General features: G+C 39.1%; 1 protein-coding gene across 3 annotated transcripts in view; it reads left to right on the forward strand.

Annotated features, from left to right (window-relative positions):
- The window catches only part of stim2b (stromal interaction molecule 2b), a 46,887-nt gene extending 34,503 nt beyond the window's left edge, over window positions 1-12,384 (forward strand). For 2 of the 3 annotated variants that reach the window (XM_028564482.1, XM_028564484.1), the window contains exons 3-12: window positions 790-901; window positions 3,112-3,223; window positions 5,081-5,196; window positions 5,378-5,555; window positions 5,719-5,896; window positions 6,357-6,518; window positions 7,666-7,766; window positions 8,420-8,658; window positions 8,762-9,005; window positions 10,185-12,384. In XM_028564482.1, coding sequence (XP_028420283.1) covers window positions 790-901; window positions 3,112-3,223; window positions 5,081-5,196; window positions 5,378-5,555; window positions 5,719-5,896; window positions 6,357-6,518; window positions 7,666-7,766; window positions 8,420-8,658; window positions 8,762-9,005; window positions 10,185-10,812 — 2,070 coding nt within the window. In that variant the 3' untranslated portion in view covers window positions 10,813-12,384. The remainder of the gene's footprint in view (window positions 1-789; window positions 902-3,111; window positions 3,224-5,080; window positions 5,197-5,377; window positions 5,556-5,718; window positions 5,897-6,356; window positions 6,519-7,665; window positions 7,767-8,419; window positions 8,659-8,761; window positions 9,006-10,184) is intronic. The other variant, XM_028564483.1, reaches the window with a different exon arrangement.
- Window positions 12,385-18,405: the final 6,021 nt, after the last annotated feature.

An 18,405-nucleotide genomic window follows, 5' to 3' on the forward strand; every position in this document is an offset into this window, starting at 1 on the left:
AAGACATTTTTAGGAATTTCGTTGGATTAATAATTTAGGCTTTCAAAAGAGCATATGTTCAGATAAAAGGAGGTCAATTTAAGGAATAGTTGAAAAATTTTGGGAATATGCTTGTTTGCTTTACTTGTTAATTTAAGGGGTACTTGTAGTGGTAATATCTTCTTTTATTTAATCACAGAAACACAGGTCAGGTCATATAAGATTGTACTGACACAGTAATACTATGAGAGCTGAATGTAACATTGGTGTCTCTCCTAAAGCAGTTAAATCTACACCTAAAGTGTACACATACACATTCTTTCCCTTGTTGTTAATGCTGCTGCTGTTCTGGTAATTCTTTGGTGGGTTTGATTGCTATGCCTTTCTCTGTAGGGGCAATTAGTTCTGAACTACCAAAGGAGGACAGCCGGAAACGAACACACATTCACACACAGGTGGAAGTGGTGCCTCCGTCATAGGTCTCTTTCTCTTTTCGAAGTCCCTAAAAGGAAGAAAGGAGAGTGAAAAAGAACGTGTGTGTGTGTGTGTGTGTTTGTGTGTGTGTGTGTGTGTGTGTGTGTGTGTGTGTGTGTGTGTGTGTGAGATCCAAAGCCAGACTTTTAGGCAAAGCTTATCCTCTACAGCTCTCTGTCAAAACCACACATGGACATACACAGACAAGCGCTGCCGTCTGCATCTCCCCCAGAGTTCTTAGGATAAAACACTCATTCTAAAATGCTGCAAACCAACAAAGCTGTAATGTTTCTATAAAGTCTAGAAAACTCAATCCGATCTCTCTTTATTTTCTAGTTTATAATAGAAGACATGAAGCAGCAGCAAACCAACAAACACAGCAACCTGCACCGTGAAGACCAGCACATCACTGTGGAGGAGCTGTGGAAGGGCTGGAAGACCTCTGAAGGTAAAGCAAGAGAAGTAGAATAGACTTTACTGTCATTACACAAGCTTGTGTACAACAAAATTTGCTGTGCCATACCTGAATATAAAAGTACAAAGTTATAAATACACAAATAAATACTCTAACATACATTCGTGCACAGTCCTCCCAGTCAATAAATATACGAACAAGCATTTTAAAAGCATGTAAACAGTATTGCACGGGTTGTATTATTGCACATTCAGTTCATGACACCAAGGTGTGGAAATGTTTGATTTTGTTCAGTTTAATGATGGTTCTTGGATAAAAACTGTCCAAGTGTCTCTGCCCCACGGTCACTAACACAAATGCTTCTACATTTTCTGTCCTACATATAAAATGATACAAGAGAAAATAAAAAAATAAAAATGATAAAGAATAACAAACTCCCAATACCCCAATTACAAGTTTTGTTTGTTGGGAAAAACATTTATTCACAGCTGTACCATCTTACCTTGCCCAGGCAGCATAAAGCGCAAGGGACACACATTACTACATAAATATACCAGACGACTAGCCTGACAAGCCAGACCCACATCCAGATGTAGGGTCTGGGAACTCACCATTGACAGGGCTCAATCCAAGGGGCAGGATAAACGGTTGTCTGTCAAATTCCCACTGGACGCAATACAATACAATACAACCAACCAGAGCAACGAAGAAGGTAGCGGAGCTAGTTGATAGATTAAACGTTTGCCGTACCGGTCGGCAAAACTCTGAACCTTTTTTAAGAATGACTTCAGTGCCGTTCTTTGTTCTTTTCTCAAAGAAAAGCTTAACTCCAAGTCTTCCATAGTCGCGGCCAAAGCCGATTCGAAAGACCGCTGTTCGCCAGCAGCCATAAGCCCGCCCACCGACTCTATACGCAATGTGATTGGCCCGGACAGAGTTGGTTTTTTCCAGCTCGCAAGCCAACTGAGAGTTGCTAGACTGACCCTGGCTGCAAATTACATTTGCTGCCACTAGGGTGCGTCTAGATTTCTAGGCTACCAGATGACATGACAGGTGTGGTTTTAAATAAGTAATCAGCAGCAGGTAAGTCATCCTCTTGATGCGGTGGTTCCATAAGCCATCTTCCTTGATGATCCCTTTGGCAGGATCCTTGTCAGCACCGAAAGTGACTCAAACCAATTCTCTAAAAGCTCAAGTGAACTTTTGCTTCAAGGGCTGCAAGAGAATGTCAACAATGATGTACACTCAAGGTCATATTGCTACGCAGAATGTAACGAAATAATTTAGTGATATAAAAGTATAAGTAAGCAGACAGTCATTTATGGTTAAGAGCTTATCATATACATCATTATACCATCTGTGATTCAGAGTAAATGATAATTCAGTTACTGCTGTTATTATAATTATTCGAAAGCTTGTGGCAAGTGCTTTTCATTTTATTTTGCTCAAACAAACTTCCCCTGTAACTGGCACAATGAAGCTTGTAGATTTAATTATATTATTGCAATTAATACATCTTCAAAAAGTTGTTTCCCCCACGCTCCTCTCCTTCTCCTGTTTGAATTTCAGATGGGGACAGCATTTCACCCAAAGTCCTCTTCTTCTTTTTTAAACACATATGTGGTTTATCTTCAAACACCCCTCAAACACAGTACTTTAGGTACTTTTTAAGATTAAGATTTTACACCAAAAAACATACGCTTGTGACAGTGTACAGTAGGTTAAACCAGTGGTCAATGCATTGTAAGAGGATTACCAAAGAGTTCTTCCCCTCTAAATGTCTCAGATGGTTTCATTTGAGTAACTGTTTAAAGAGGTAAAACTTGACAATATTTCATAAAAGTGAAGATTAAAGAAAGCCCCCAAAACAAGTATACATTTGTTTATCTCATGACCTTTGGAAGGGGTCCGACGCCTAGGTTGGGAACCAATGGATACAACTGCCTAATGGTATATAAAGTAGCTAAAACAAGCTCCAACTACAGCAACATTCTGCTTAAGCAATGATGCATTTGTTAACCTACCTAATTATACAAAATATATATGTAATGTATCAGTCACAGGGACTTTTACTTGTTTTATTGGTACTTGTACTGAAGTAGAGGACCTTATTATTTCTTCCACCACTATTTATTCTTAACCGTCTGTTACTCTGTGAGTTGCTTTTGATAAAACGCATCAGCTAAGTGCTTGACATCAAAGTAATGATGTTAATCGTTTCCCTTTTCTGTCTCCTGATTCAGTCCACAACTGGACCGTGGATCACACAGTGCAGTGGCTGAAGGAGTCCGTGGAGCTGCCGCAGTATGAAAAGCACTTCCGGGACTTCCGGGTCACGGGGAACACTTTACCTCGGTTCGTACCGCTTACCTCACAAAATTCCCTCTTCTCACTTCTCAGTTTGTACATCCTCGATTCCTTTCCTCGCCTCCTCTCTTTGCGTCTTAATCCCTCCTGCCTGAGATGTGAGCGGGGGAGGCAAAGGAAGAGACCTTAGAGAGAGGAGTCAAGGCTACAGGCATTTAACGAAATGAGACATCTGTGCTTAGGAGCCGTCATTTTAAAGCAATGTCAATTAAATATGATGTCTGGCACAGCTGATGGTTTGTATTTTCCAGCTGTGTGTGATGCCTCTTTTATCAACACGGGTGACGAAAAGTCTTCCGCAATGGCTATACCTGTGCATCCTCGCTCATAGCTCCTTTCTCCTCGAGATGCATTTATGCATAATCCTTCAAGATGGCGCCCGAAGATCAATTTCCAGGTCACAGGCAGGAGGACGGAGGAAAAGAGGATGCACAAAATAGAGACATTAGAAGAGCTTAATGACTTACTCACTTCATCGCTTACAGGAGCAATGCATCCCTGTTCTCCTTCAGTGACGCTGATAATAAGATAACTATTCATTATAATTGTTCTGCATTTTAATGGCAGATGTTACAAGTGCTTCATGTCATTTCTTTGCCTCTAAATGAGATGTTTTGCTTCGCTGTTGGCGATCAGCAAAGTGTGTTTATGAGCAGCAACACTGTTATGATCTCTGTTACAATACCCAAAGGCACCTTCAGTTTTCATTACTCTGTTTAATGCTGCCCACTGCTGGTCATAAAAGGCAACACACGGGGAAAAAGACAGGTAGATTGCTCACCTCAGTGTCCTCGTTCCTCTATTGTTGTATTAGAAAAGGTTTCTTACCGCTTGTAGACATTTTATTTTCAAGGCCAGATCACTTGTCCTCACATTGCAATCTGTAAAATATATTTTTTTTCTTTTCCCCAGAGTGATGTGCTTGACTTTTCCTGTCCGCTGTATAGTTAATCCTAATGTCTTAGTTTAGTCTTTCAAAGCTTGCAGAATATAGCAAAAATTCCTAGTAAAGATGAAATTAAGTTAACAAAGTAATCTCAGTGCTGACATCACATGTGACCCGCTGCAAACTGCATGTACGGCATGAGTACACAGAGGGGTGGACGGTGGGGTTATTGAGGGGTTTCATGTTACGCCACAGTGCCCATTGGCGCTGACTCATGAAGTGATGTCAGAGCAAGGGGGTACAGTTTCCACAGGCTGCCATGTTGTCTGAGCCTTTAAGATGGTGGTGGTGGTGGTGAGACGTCAGTGAAAACACTTGGTGAACAGCAGTAAAGAATTTATTCTTATATAACTCATTCATCAATCACAGATCTTTTTATTGAGCTGACCATACACAATTCCAAAAGTGTTTGCTCTTTAACCACCCTTCCAATTTCAGCAGCTGAGAACACTTTTTCTCTTGTGTTCAAATTCTTTTAGTGTCAAAACAGACTGGCATCAGGTCTTTTTTAGCTGCACCTTCTACAAATCAGATCACTCGCCTCGTTAATACCCTAATAAATTGGAACATTTTCAGTAGGCTTAGTAAATGCTCCCCTATAACTGCAAAACATTAATCATCATATAAATACTGATACATTGGTATTACTGATATGAGTTCCTATAATGTTTTATTCAGTCTGCAACCTTTAACACCATCCACAATGTTTATCATTACATAAGCTTACAACCCTGCGCTAAAGTTAAAAGAAATTCTGTCACAACACATTAAAAAATGCTAGTTGTTACAGACAAATACTTAGGACAAATCTAATGCACACTATACACTAAATTGTTCAAATCTGACTGTGTTGGTCACTCAGTATTCAATGCAGATTTTTGTTTTTCTCCATGTTTCAGAATAGCGGCAAATGAACCGTCGTTTATGTCGATGCAGCTGAAGATATTAGACCAGCGGCATAAACAAAAACTAAACCTAAAGGCACTAGATGCAGTGCTTTTTGGCCCTCCTCTCCGTAAGTATGCAATGTATTTCAAAACCAAAAACATATCAATTAGACCATTGCTATTCATGAATAACAGCTTGGACATTTGTTGTGCCCATACTCTCAATTTTTGCAGCCAGAACAATTACATACATGCAACAGCATTTGCTAAAATCCACCTATCGTTTCCCGTTCCTCTGTCCCTCCGCAGGTCCACAACATAACTTGATGAAAGACTTTGTCCTGATGGTCTCCATAGTGATTGGTGTCGGGGGCTGCTGGTTTGCCTATGTGCAGAACAAGTGCAGCAAGGTACACATTTCTCAGATGATGAAGGATCTGGAGAGCCTGCAAAATGCTGAGCAAAGCCTCTTAGACCTACAGAGCCGGTAAGAGAAGCTAACGTTTCAGATGTGCACATATATAATGAGATAGGGAAAGAAATGGAGCTTAGATTTTCACTTTCTTAGCTTCTCCACCCTGTGTAGAAATTGTTAACAGTGTTAACATTTGACTAAATCTACATTTTGTCTTTTTCCTCTCATCTCCCAGGCTGGAAAAGGCTCAGGAGGAGAACCGGACGGTGGCCGTAGAGAAGCAGAACCTCGAGCAGAAGATGAGGGATGAGATCAATGGGGCCAAAACGGAGGCTCACAGGCTTCGAGAGCTGCGAGAGGGCGCTGAATGTGAACTCAGCCGGCTCAAATATGCTGAGGAAGAGCTAGTACAGGTAGGGCTTCCCAGACTGCCTATTGCCCATGAATGCCTCTGGGAAAACAGATGTATCGTTATTCAAATTTTAAAATGCACCATATCTCCCTATTCTACTGAAATGGCCAGTATATTCACTGTATATGAATGTAAATGTATTCATTACTGCTGCTAGAACACCCTGAAATAAAAAGATACATTTTATATTCTTCATGTTAAATTCCACAAAATACCTCCTTTGCGTAACCACAAGATGTTTCCATTTCTCATCACATAAAAAATACAGCAACTTTATGTCAGAGAGAGTTTCTCTCTGAGTTCTCGACTCGCAGACGAGCCAGTGTTGGACTCCTTTTTACACAGTGACTGCAGTTCATTTGAAATGCGCCCCCACTTAGAGCATTTGCTCAATGATCTCGTGGGAAAAGTTTTAAAATATTTGACAGGGAATTTAACCCGACGCTGTTGCTCCTGTGTAGGTGCGAAAGGCCCTAAAGCGAGCAGAGAAGGAGATGCATTCGGAGCGCTCGGTGCCTGAAGCTCTCCAGAAGTGGCTCCAGCTCACACATGAGGTGGAGGTTCAATACTACAACATCAAGAAACAGAATGCTGAGTTTCAGCTGTGCATCGCCAAAGACGAGGTAACTTCATTTATTGATTTATGTATTACATAGGATTATAAAGCAGATGGTTGGTTAGCAATGTTTTACACATCACACAAGGTGTTGAGCTTCATGTGATGTGTGATGTTCAGCATGCTCATGGAAATTACCATGTGAAAAGAGGTCAAGCAGAGAATTTTACTGTATTTAAATTGGAATTGTGAAATTAATGTATTTGATTTCAGGCACTTTGTAAATGTTAATAAAATTGTGTGAAATCGAAAAAGATCACCTTACCTTAGGTTTTCTAAGACACATATTCATAGCTGTAGGAGCATTTTATGTCCTGGGTGTTGACTGGCAGGAGAAAAAAGATAAAAAAGCTGCCAAAATCAGACCCTACCCTCATCGCTTTCACAAACTAAAGTACACAGAGCGGTGCCTTGCTCATCTCTTTTTGTCTCCTGGTAAAAGAGCACTGAATCATGTTTACTGGTACTATTAAGTGCTGGGCTGCAGGGAGAACGCAGCACATTAGTCTGCTCTCTCGGAGACAGCCAGTATTGTTTAAAAGCAGTGTAATAGCAGTAAAAGTAGTGTAAAATATTACTAGTGTAATATTTTGGCTGGTCAACTGAAGAGTGAGGTGGATCCAGTCTTCAGCTGAACACCTAAAATGCAGAAATGGAGACAAAGGAAGTTGAATGTGAATCAGGACATTTAAAATTTGTTTTAATCACATTTCAAGCCATTGGATTCATTTCCGAGTATGATTTCAAACATATTTTTTCTAATTCAACAGTTAAACATAAGCATGATAAATATAACTATGTTCTTCTGGCATTAACAGCAGAATTAATATAATGAATGGTTCCATTTTTCAAATCTGTTTTTTTAATGTGGCCAAATTAAGTTTATTTTTCTTACTTTCTGGCCAAACTCGATTTAACTTGGGCTGCAAATTCACATCAAACCTTCACGTTGGGGTGGACTAAAAAACCGATTGCTTTTTTTTGATTAATGAGTTGACATCAGCCACGTTTCTATTTGTTGTGACCTGAAATCAGGCCGGTTGAAGAGCTGTTTACAAACCTGAGAGCCTCATTAGTCCGGGTTACGGAAGAATTCTTTGGGGCCATGCCAATCTGACTAATAATAGATAAATGTTGTGTGTTTTTTTAATTAGGCAGAGAAAATAAAGAAGAAAAGAGGTTCTGTGTTCGGAACCCTTCATGTAGCTCACAGCTCATCACTGGATGAGGTGGACCACAAGATACTAGAAGCAAAGTAAGAAACACACACACATACACAATGTTCAGATGTCATGTTCAAGATATTGATGATGATCAATATGTCATCAAGCACACCAGCTGTAGTGTTGTTTGCAGTGTGTATTACTTTTAGATGTCATGTACTAGTCAGAATCTGCTGATAGATCAAATGAGGCTTTTGGTGCCATTTTACAGCAAATTTGCTTTGTTTGTTCAGAGCTTAAATTCCTTAGTACTCACCTTATTAGAAAAAACCCAAGCAGTGACCATATCTGACTGTGTTATGTCAAGTTCACACATTTGACCACATAATGCTTTTACATTTTTTAGGTAGACACCCAAACCTTTATTCCTGATATATTTAATAAGTCTTGTATAATCCATGCTCTGGCACTGAGATAAATAATTCCTTTGTGTTTTTAAAGCCAAAAAGGAAAAGGAATTACATTAAAGAGAGAACAATGTTGAATCTTCCGCATGACTACTTCAATAGGAACAAGTCCAATATCCTAATATAACCAGCAGGCTTGTTTGCCAAAACTGTCTAAATCCTGACGAATCAAAGCAAAGACGGCTTCTTGCTGGGTCTGAAACAGGATCACTCTAATGTTTGCTCGATACAAGTGTACAGTACCCCCTCCTCACTCACTAGTGGTTTTTTTTCTTCAGAAAAGCCTTGTCAGAGGTAACAGCGTGCCTGAGGGAGCGGCTGCACCGCTGGCAGCAGATTGAGAAGCTTTGCAACTTCCCCGTGGTCAATAACTCGGGGCTGCCGAGCCTGACGGCCAGCCTCTACTCAGACCACAGCTGGGTGGTCATGCCGCGAGTCTCGGTGCCTCCCTACCCCATCGCAGGAGGAGTGGATGATCTGGACGAGGACACACCTCCCATCATTCCACAGTTTACATGTGAGTGAGACGCCAGAGGATTTTGCGACTGCATGAATTAATACAGAAAAACGTAGTGAAATAAAATGATATCACTGTTGTCTCTTCCTTGACTTTTCCCCAGCGGCCACGATGATCCGGCCCTCGCTGAACCGCAGCAGCAGCCTGTGTCGTTCCCGCCGGAGCCTGATGAGCTCTCCGCAGTCCTCAATGATGTCCCCAGACCCCGACCTGCTGTCCATGGCCAGCTCGTCCCTCTCCTATCGCCACGAGGCAGACGACGAACACATCCTGTTCAGCTCGGATAGGAGGGGGTATGTAGCGGTGGCCGGAACGCCGCGGAATGGTTTTAAAGTTTGGACTCACAGGTGTTTTATTCAGACACTCACACTGATGCTTTACGCTTGGGGGTTAAACAGTGCCATTTGTTACCGGGTGCCATCTAGTATGTGGAGGATGCATGAATTACCTCTACTGGAACCTGCACCATAATTAGTTGATGTCTAACATAATTAATTAGCAAGATCTTGCGAATGCAGGATCTTCTGTCCACTTTAATTCCTGCAGTTTGTCCCCAATTTGCCTTACTAATGTGTCAGTAAAGACTAAACCCCAAGAAAACTCAAAACGTTTTCATGCATGACAAATGGTAGTCAGTAACTAACGAAAAAAAATTTAGCAAAACAAAAAAAAAACAGCAAGATTTTTAATCGTTTTAAATGTGTAACTTTGAGGACTTGAGCACCGACAGGATACGTTTTAGTTTTGCATTATGAAATAAGAAGCTCCTGGGAATTGATGCCCAAACTACTTTACTACAAAGCGCTAGGATATAGCCATTAATATTACATAATGCAATAATGGGACAAACTATAATTTCAGCCTCTCAATATTGAGAAATGTCACAGAATCTTGGTACTTTCTAACAAATTTAGTTTGCTTTGGGACCAACTATCTACTGCCCTCTGTGCATTGTGTACAGGATGTACCCGGTCATCTCCAAGTTCCCGTTAAGTACAGATCACACAGGAGACTATACTGCACATGGCACCCTCATTATATCCTCAGAGACTGACCAGTGCTCCTGTGCTGTAAAAAAAAATTAACTTAATTAAGTTAACTTTTTTGTTAAATAGTTTATGGTAATTTGATTGAGTGGAGAATGTGTTAGAAGGAGACACAGGCACTAGGCCCCTTTACAAGAAAGGGCCATTAAATTGCAGCGTCTCCTCCAGTTTATATTGTGCTTAAGTTGTACAAATTTCCTTAAAAAATGTGCAGTTGGCCTAATAATATTACCAAAACCAGTTGAAATTAAATTCACATGTTCAATTTTCAGATTTTGCTCCTTGGTGAGCTGTAAAAAAAAATCTGCTCGGAATGGAGGTCCACACTGACCTTCATGCCAAACTAGCTGCATTTTGAAAACTTTAAAATGACAGAAAGACATTTTTGTCAAACTTTTTATTATTTAGGAAACTATGGATCGCTCTCATTTGTTCGCCTGTCTGAGTTGTGACCGTGGTACGTCTGTACTCCTCTCTCAGGGAATCGGCTCAGGAGGGCAGCTCCGACACAGACTCTCTCAACTCCTCCATGGGCCGAAAGCAGCTGCACAACCCCTGCACACCGGGCTCAGACACCCTGTACCGCAAGATCTCCCGCGAGGAGCTGCTGCTGTTCAGCCAGAGTTCGGAGCTTTCTGCGTCAAACCCCGCCACGTCCCACACCAGCAGCAGCAGCAGCAGCAGCAGTCTCAGGGACTCCACGCCTCCTCCTCCCACTCCAGCCCCCACCCCCTCCGGCCCACCCTCCACCTCGCCTTCCCCGGCCTTGGAGCACCACACGTTTGCACAAAGAGGCTCGCCCGACCTCACCCGCATTATACCCGAGTCCCAAAGTCTAACCTTCTCACAGGGGAGCGTCACCTCTCCCACGGGTAAGGGCATGTACAACGGCATCCTGGAGAAGTCCTACAGCTACGGCCAGCTGCCCGCGAGCATGCTGCCCAATGTGGGGCGTAACACGTCCCTTACCTCCTTGGACTCGGAGGGCCGGAGCGTGGGAAGGGAAACCAAGCTCCAGAGCACCTCCTCCCAGGACTCCAGCGACAATGGAGAGAAAATCAAGCGCTCCTCCTCTAAAATCAAAAGCTTATTTAAGAAGAAAAAGTAAAACCTGCAGAGTGAGATAGTGTATGAGAGAGAGAAATTAAATATAAAGAGTTGTTTTAGCCCTAATACTAAAAAATGGACATCACTGTACGCTAAAACATTGAATTTTCTCTCATATTTTCTTCTTTTTGTCATCAAAGATGGAATGTAGCTCAGTCTGTGTGCCGTTAAACGCCTCAGACTGGTAGCCTTATTTTTCAATAATGCCTTTTTATTTAGTTCACTCGTAGCCTCACAGGGAAACCTGCATAGGTCAATGAAAAGGTCAAAGGTCATGATAGTTGATGATGATGACCTGTTCACTGTTTTCTATTAATTTTGGTTTGAACCAAAAAGTCACTGTGTGTAAGGGTCTAAAGGTGAAGTCCATAAATGTGTATTGTTTAGTACATAATGATGTTACTGTTCCTACTGAAAGTATTTAAATCACACTTTCCGCAGTGACAGCATCACATGCATATCACCAAGAAAAACTGGTCATAAGATTTCTTAAAAATACAATTTCGACAATTTCTTTCCAAAGTGTCCTAGCTAATCCTGTCTGTTCAAATTATGGATTGCATCTTGCGAAGTGTTTAAGGTCCCTAACTCATGTACTTGATTAATTTCCCTTGAAGAAAAAAAAAAAATATTCTGCTAAGTTTGTTGCACTACTGCTTTCCTGGTATTTTGGGAAAGAGCCGCTGCTTGCGGAGTACATATTGAATAAAGATATAGAGATGAGAGAAATACATGGGCAGCGACAGTGGAGATGCAGCACATAATGCCAGAGCCAAAATTATCTGATGCGTCTTCAGTGCCACTACTTATTGATCTTTCAATATATATAAATATATATATATATATATATATATATACTTTGTTTTCACACGATTATGTTATTATAGATGTTTTTGAATAGATTTATATTGGTGGGGGTTCCTACTGTATGAACTGATCTTTACTGAAAAAAGTTTATTGAATATGCAGATTTAACCCACACCAGTGATTTCCCCTGTAATCTAGCTGTCCCTTAATACTTGATTTACTGTGTCCTGTAGCCATACCAACATACCATTTCCATTCTTTGTCTTAAATACCCTGTCTCCTTGTAACATTTGGTGTCACTACCAGATTTTGGTCAAATTCTTTGTGCAAATAATTCTTTTTGTGGTTGGAGTGCCATGTTAATGCCCATTTAAGGATACACGAGTGCCAGGAAGTAAGACAGCCTCTGCTGTACGTTGACTATGTGGCCTCTACTATCTTTGCCTCATGTTTTTTTTGTTTTTTAAAGACAAACACTAAGGATTATCTGTTCATTAATGGAACTATTTGATCCAGATCTGGTTGATACACCAACACCTGCCCCCCCCCACCACACACACTAAGCTCGAAGCAGACCCATGCAATACGGCCCCCGTTCCTGTTCCTCAACTCTGGGCCCGCACCGAGCGCACTGATGTCAAGAGCTCCTGCTTCACACTGTGATTTCTGCCTTCTTCCCTTCATCCTGGACCTGGCGACACGATGAAATGTCAGGGGGGGTGCCGTGTATGAGGTGTGTCTGGGTGACAGCACGTCCTGAGGATCCAGTGGCTTCTGTATATATATACATATATATATATATATATATATATATATATATATATATATATATATATATATATATATGTATATATATGTATATATATGTATATGTATATATATGTATATGTATGTATATGTATATGTGTATATATATGTATATGTATGTATATATATATATATATATGTATGTATATATGTATGTGTATATATATATTTATATATATACATGTGTATGTGTGTATATATATATGTATATGTATATAAAAGATTGTGGCAATACAGCACACAACGAAGGAAATAGAATACAAAACTGCAAGACGAGGATATATGAATGTTTACGAGACATTAGGAGTTTTTTGCAAACATTTTGTGTGTGAATATTTGTATATTGTAGAAGAATTAATAAAAAAAAAGGAGGGCTTTGGAGATGTTTCAGAGTCATCTTTGCTGGTTGGTTCATAGTTGTCTATACATTTGAAAACAAGCAGGTTTTTTGGAGTTAATAATTCATTAACTGCTCTGTGTAATTGTCACTGAGCAAATGAATCTCTAAACTTGAGCCCTGACTTGTTTCCTACAGAAAGCCCTCCTGGCCCTCCATTTGGAGCCCACAGTCCTCTTCACAGCAGAGCGCAGAAGTGTGGGGGAAAACATTCTGACACCCCCATTTGTCTTGGGAGTGGGGAAACGGTGATACACAGGAAAAAGGCATGCATGATTGCTTTATCAATATAAAGTGAACGTGATGAAACTTGAGTTGATGGTTCATCAATTCGGTACACTAGGAGGGGAGCGGGACCGTCTGCCGGTGATGAATGTGTTGTTTGGGCACTACTGTACACAGCTACAGCCTTTCCCACAGGGCCAACCTTATTGGCCCCCACCTCATAGTTGCAGTTACTGCGTTGGCCACATGGTGTCAGCAGCGCATCAATGGAAAGCAACCACGTGAGCCACTCCCTGCGAGTGAAAAGCTACAGTGTCAGTGGATGTTCGATTAAAAGACTGACCGACCAGGATCAGACTTGTTTTTAAGGTTTATAGTAAGAGCTCTCATTGACGTAGAATTAGCCAAAAACATCATCTTGTTTCCCCGCTGCCCCTTTGAAAATGGACTTCCTTTAAGCACATGACTATACACTATACATGAATAATACACCCTCATATCCAGATCACAATTTCTTTTTATTAATAAGGGAAACAATTCCAGTAATTAACCCTGACAAGGCACACCTGCGAAGTGAAAACCATTTCAGGTGACTACCTCATGAAGCTCATTGAGAGAACACCAAGGGTTTGCAGCACTATCAAAAAAGCAAAGGGTGGCTACTTTGAGGAATCTAAAATATAAGACATGTTTTCAGTTATGTCACACTTTTTTGTTAAGTACATAATTCCATATGTGTTAATTCGTAGTTTTGATGCCTTCAGTGAGAATCTACAATGTAAATAGTCATGAAAATAAAGAAACACATTGAATGAGAAGGCGTGTCCAAACTTTTGGCCTGTACTGTACATGAACAAATGATCAAAATGAAACAAAATATGTAGGCTATTTAATTAGTTCGTTCACTTCAAAAGCTTTACATTTTGAAATACAGGTAACAGTACATCAAAGGTACGTTCCCCAGCAACAAGTAAGAACCAAATCAGGAACTAATTGCTAATTAGTGTGAAGTCCAACCGCACCACTGAGATGGCCGCACAAATATTTTTCGTCTCTTCCACAAGCTGCTCTGTTTCGCTGCCTCCAGGTGGTATATACACCCCCTACATTCGGTGAGTTAAAAAACGTTTGTCAACTGTCTTTTTATTTTTTTTTATTTAGCATTTTGTGTTGGGTTTTCCCGTTCGTCATGGATAAATTCCTTTAGAGTAGCAACTCCATCGAGTGGCTGCTCAGCTCAATGTCCGCTACTTCTCAACAGAAACTTTCTTTCCATTGTGTTATTGGTAGGCTACTGTATGCAAAATACGTTGTTTTTCATGTTGCTTCATATTATTGCTGTATCAAGGCCACAAAATATTGTCATGTCTGTGTGAATCTGTACTGTAATTCATCTTTTTTTTTTTTTCTTCTTTTACAAATACTTACACAACATGTTTTTTTTTTTTTTTTTTATTTGGGTGTCATGATGGTGTCATGATGGTATTGACCTTCGTGAGGACTATGGCATAGACATACTGGCATAATTTATATGGCAGACGTCATAGGCTACTCTTATAGGTGCCTATAGTCCTGTTCCTGTACCAACTAATGTTGCCGAACAAAACGTCGCAAACCAAACTAGGCTACAGCCAGTGTGCAAAAGCCGGCATCCCACCTGCCGCCCTTCCACATTTGCCTGTTAAGCTCCAGGTGATTAGGCTACTGCTGCGATTTAAGGTTATTATTACCATGTACCCAGTCATATTCTTTCATCATCAAATCAAGAGCTCAGTGTTTCCATTTTCTTACCTATTTTGCAAATTTCTAGATACAAGACGTAGATGTCTGGATCGTCAGTGATGGTTACTAGCACATTTGGCAAAAAAGATGTTTATTGAGATTTTCCAGGTAGATTTCTTGCAAAGATACATTCTCATCCTTTTTTATTTTTGCACAAATTCTGCATTTGTTTTTCACAAGTTATCGTCCACCATTGTTCAGTTTTGGTCACAGGATGTAATACCATCTTTTCAGTTAGCATTTCTGCCCCAAAGTGATGATACACTGACATCATGCATCATGTAGGCCTAATGTATGACTTTTTTACAGCATATTTTTATCACAACTATGACTTTTTTCTGACATACTATTACTTTTTGTGAATTATTTCTGACATACTGACTTTTTTCCGACAAACTATATACCATGACTTTTTTTGACTTATTTTTGAAAAAAATCATAGTATAGTATGTCGAAAAAAGGCATAGTATAGCATGTTGAAAAAGTCACTAAAACATATAGCATGTTGAAAAACATCACTAAAACATGTAGTATGTCGAAAAAAGTAATAGTATATAATGTCAAAAAAAGTCACAAAAACGTCTAGTATATGTTCAAAAAGTCATATTAGAGTGTGTCAAAAAAGTCACATTGCACAGGAGTACATGTACTGTGAAAAAAAAAATGCAGGTTAGCATCGAACCAGAAGATCATAAAGCAGTAAAGTGGAGAGTACTCACAGCGTATACACAGAAGAAAATATAATACAAACAGTATGTAGAATAGACAGTAAGGGGTGTAAATACACTGGATATATACAATATGAGCAGAATGAACAGAATTACTGTAACAGTGTGTCAAAGCTGTCACCAAAGTGCAGAGTTCAGCAAAGTAAAGGGGAGGAACCTAATCCTAAAATATGTTATTGTATAGTATCTGTCGGAAAAAAAAAAAAGTCATAGTATAGCATGTTGAAAAAAGTCAATGTATATGAAAAAAAAGCGGTAAAAAAGTCATAGTATAGTATGTTGAAAAAAGTCATAAGTGGAGAATAAGTATGTCGAAAAGTCAAAAAAAGTCAGTGTAGTATGTCAAAAAAAAGTGGAAAAAAGTAATATTATAGTATGTCGAAAAAAATTGATAAAAAGTCATAGTATGTCGAAAAAGGTCATAGTATAAATTATGTCGAAAAAAGTCATAGTATAACTAAGAAATGGGAAAACGTCATGTATATTATGTTGAAAAAAGTAAAAAAAAGTCAGTATAGTGTGTTGAAAAAAGTCATAGTATGTTGAAATTTTTTGGGAAAATATAGTATGTCAAAAAGTCATAGTATAGTATGTAAAAAAAAAAAAAAAAAAAAGTAATGTTATAATAATTCGAAATAAGTGGAAAAGTCATAGCATATAGTACAAAAGTCAAGTATGTCAACAAAAAGTCATGGTATATTAAGTCGAAAAAAGTCGTAGTATAGTATGTTGAAAAATTCGAAAAAAGTCATACTATAGAATGTTGGAAAAAAATGGATAAAAAGTCATGTATGGTAGGTTGAAAAATATAGTATGTCAAAAAAAGTCATAGTATAAATTGTCGAAAAAAGTGGAAAAAAATTCATACTATAGTATGTCAAAAAAGTCATAGTATAGTATGTTGAAAAATTCAAAAAATGTGGTAAAAAATGCTACAGTATGTCGAAAAAAGTCATAGAATAGTATGTCGTAAAAGTGGAAAAAAAGTAATAGTATATGTCGAAAAAAGTCATAGTATGTCAAAAAAAGTCATACTATAGTATGTTGAAAAATTTGAAAAAAGTAATCGTGTAGAATGTCGAAAAAAAGTCATGGTATAGTATGTCGAAAAAAGTACCAAAAACGACATAGTATGTCAAAAAGTCATAGTATGCCACAAAAACTTCATAGTATATTATGTCGAAAAAAGTCATAATATAGTATGTCGAAAAAAGTAATAGTATGTCAAAACAAGTCACAAAAACGCCATAGTATGCAGTGTTGGGAGTAACAGCGTTTAAGTATAACGGCGTTACTAACGGTGTTATTTTTTCAGTAACGGAGTAATATAATTAATTACTTTTCCCATCGTTGCAACGCCGTTATCGTTACTGAGAATGTAAAGTGGCGCGTTACTTAATGAAGCGCGAGGTGTCAGGCTTTGGCTGAACACCAGCTGCCTGGAGAGAACAGTGGTGGGGATGATGACACTGTTGCAAATGCGATGATGGTTGGCTGGGTGGGCGGATGTCCTCCACAAAACATCATAGTATTGTATGTCAAAACAAGTCACAAAAACGCCATAGTATAGTATGTCAAAAAAGTCTTAATATAGTATGTTGATAAAAGTCACAAAAACATTATAGAATAGTATGTTGAAAAAACGTCATGTATAGTATGTTTGAAAAAAGTCACAAAAACGTAATTCAATCAGGAGAGACTTTGTTTGCAGATATGTAAAGATTTATTGATATATGCATTAATGAACGTACAGTCTTTGGAGATTAGACTCCATCATTATGAAATTATATTTCAATATATATCAATAGGGGTAGAAATCCAAAACATAATCCCCCGATGGAGTCTAGACACTGATGGTGGTGTGAGGAGCCCGAAGACCAACCGAGGAGCCAACGGCAGTGCCTGCCGGAGGAGAACCCAGGAGCCATGAAATTCATGGCCACTTCTGATTGGTTAAAATTAAAGTGAACACCTCTACCAGCTGATCAGTTAGAAAAGAGAGAAAGTAATTAAGTTTAGAAGTCTTCCAGAAAGAATTACCACTTTGTCTCCATTAGTATTGTATGTCGAAAAAAAGTCATAGTATAGTATGTCAAAAAAAAGTCACAAAAACATCATAGTAAAGTATGTTGAAAAAAGTCGGAAAGTCACAAAAAGTCATAGGCAAGGCAAGGCAGCTTTATTTATATAGCACATTTCAGCAACAGGGCAATTCAAAGTGCTTTACATAAAACATTAAAGAGCAGTTAGAAAACAATTAAAAAACAATAATAAACAAATTAAAAACATTAAAAGACAAGAATAAAATTGATAGTGCAGTATAAGAATAAAAGTTACAGTGCAGTATAAGAAATTAAAGTTAATAAAATAGATTATTTAAAGAAAAGCAACATCAAAAAGATAGGTCTTTAGCTTAGATTTAAAAGAACTGAGAGTTGCAGCGGACCTACAGGTTTCTGGGAGTTTGTTCCAGATATGTGGAGCATAAAAACTGAACGCTGCTTCCCCTTGTTTAGTTCTGACTCTGGGGACAACAAGTAGACCTGTCCCAGACGACCTGAGAGGTCTGGGTGGGTCATAATGTAGTAACAGATCAGAAATGTATTTTGGCCCTAAACCGTTTAGTGATTTATAAACCAGTAAAAGTATTTTGAAATCAATTCTTTGAGGCACTGGAAGCCAGTGTAGAGACTTCAGTACTGGAGTGATATGATCCACTTTCTTGGTTTTAGTGAGGACTCGAGCAGCAGCGTTTTGAATCAGCTGCAGCTGTCTGATTGATTTTTTTTAGGGAGACCTGTAAAGACACCGTTACAGTAGTCAAGTCTACTGAAGATAAAAGCATGGA

The sequence above is a fragment of the Perca flavescens genome, chromosome 19 (genome assembly GCF_004354835.1).
Source record: "Perca flavescens isolate YP-PL-M2 chromosome 19, PFLA_1.0, whole genome shotgun sequence".
NCBI classification, from domain to species: Eukaryota; Metazoa; Chordata; class Actinopteri; order Perciformes; family Percidae; genus Perca; species Perca flavescens.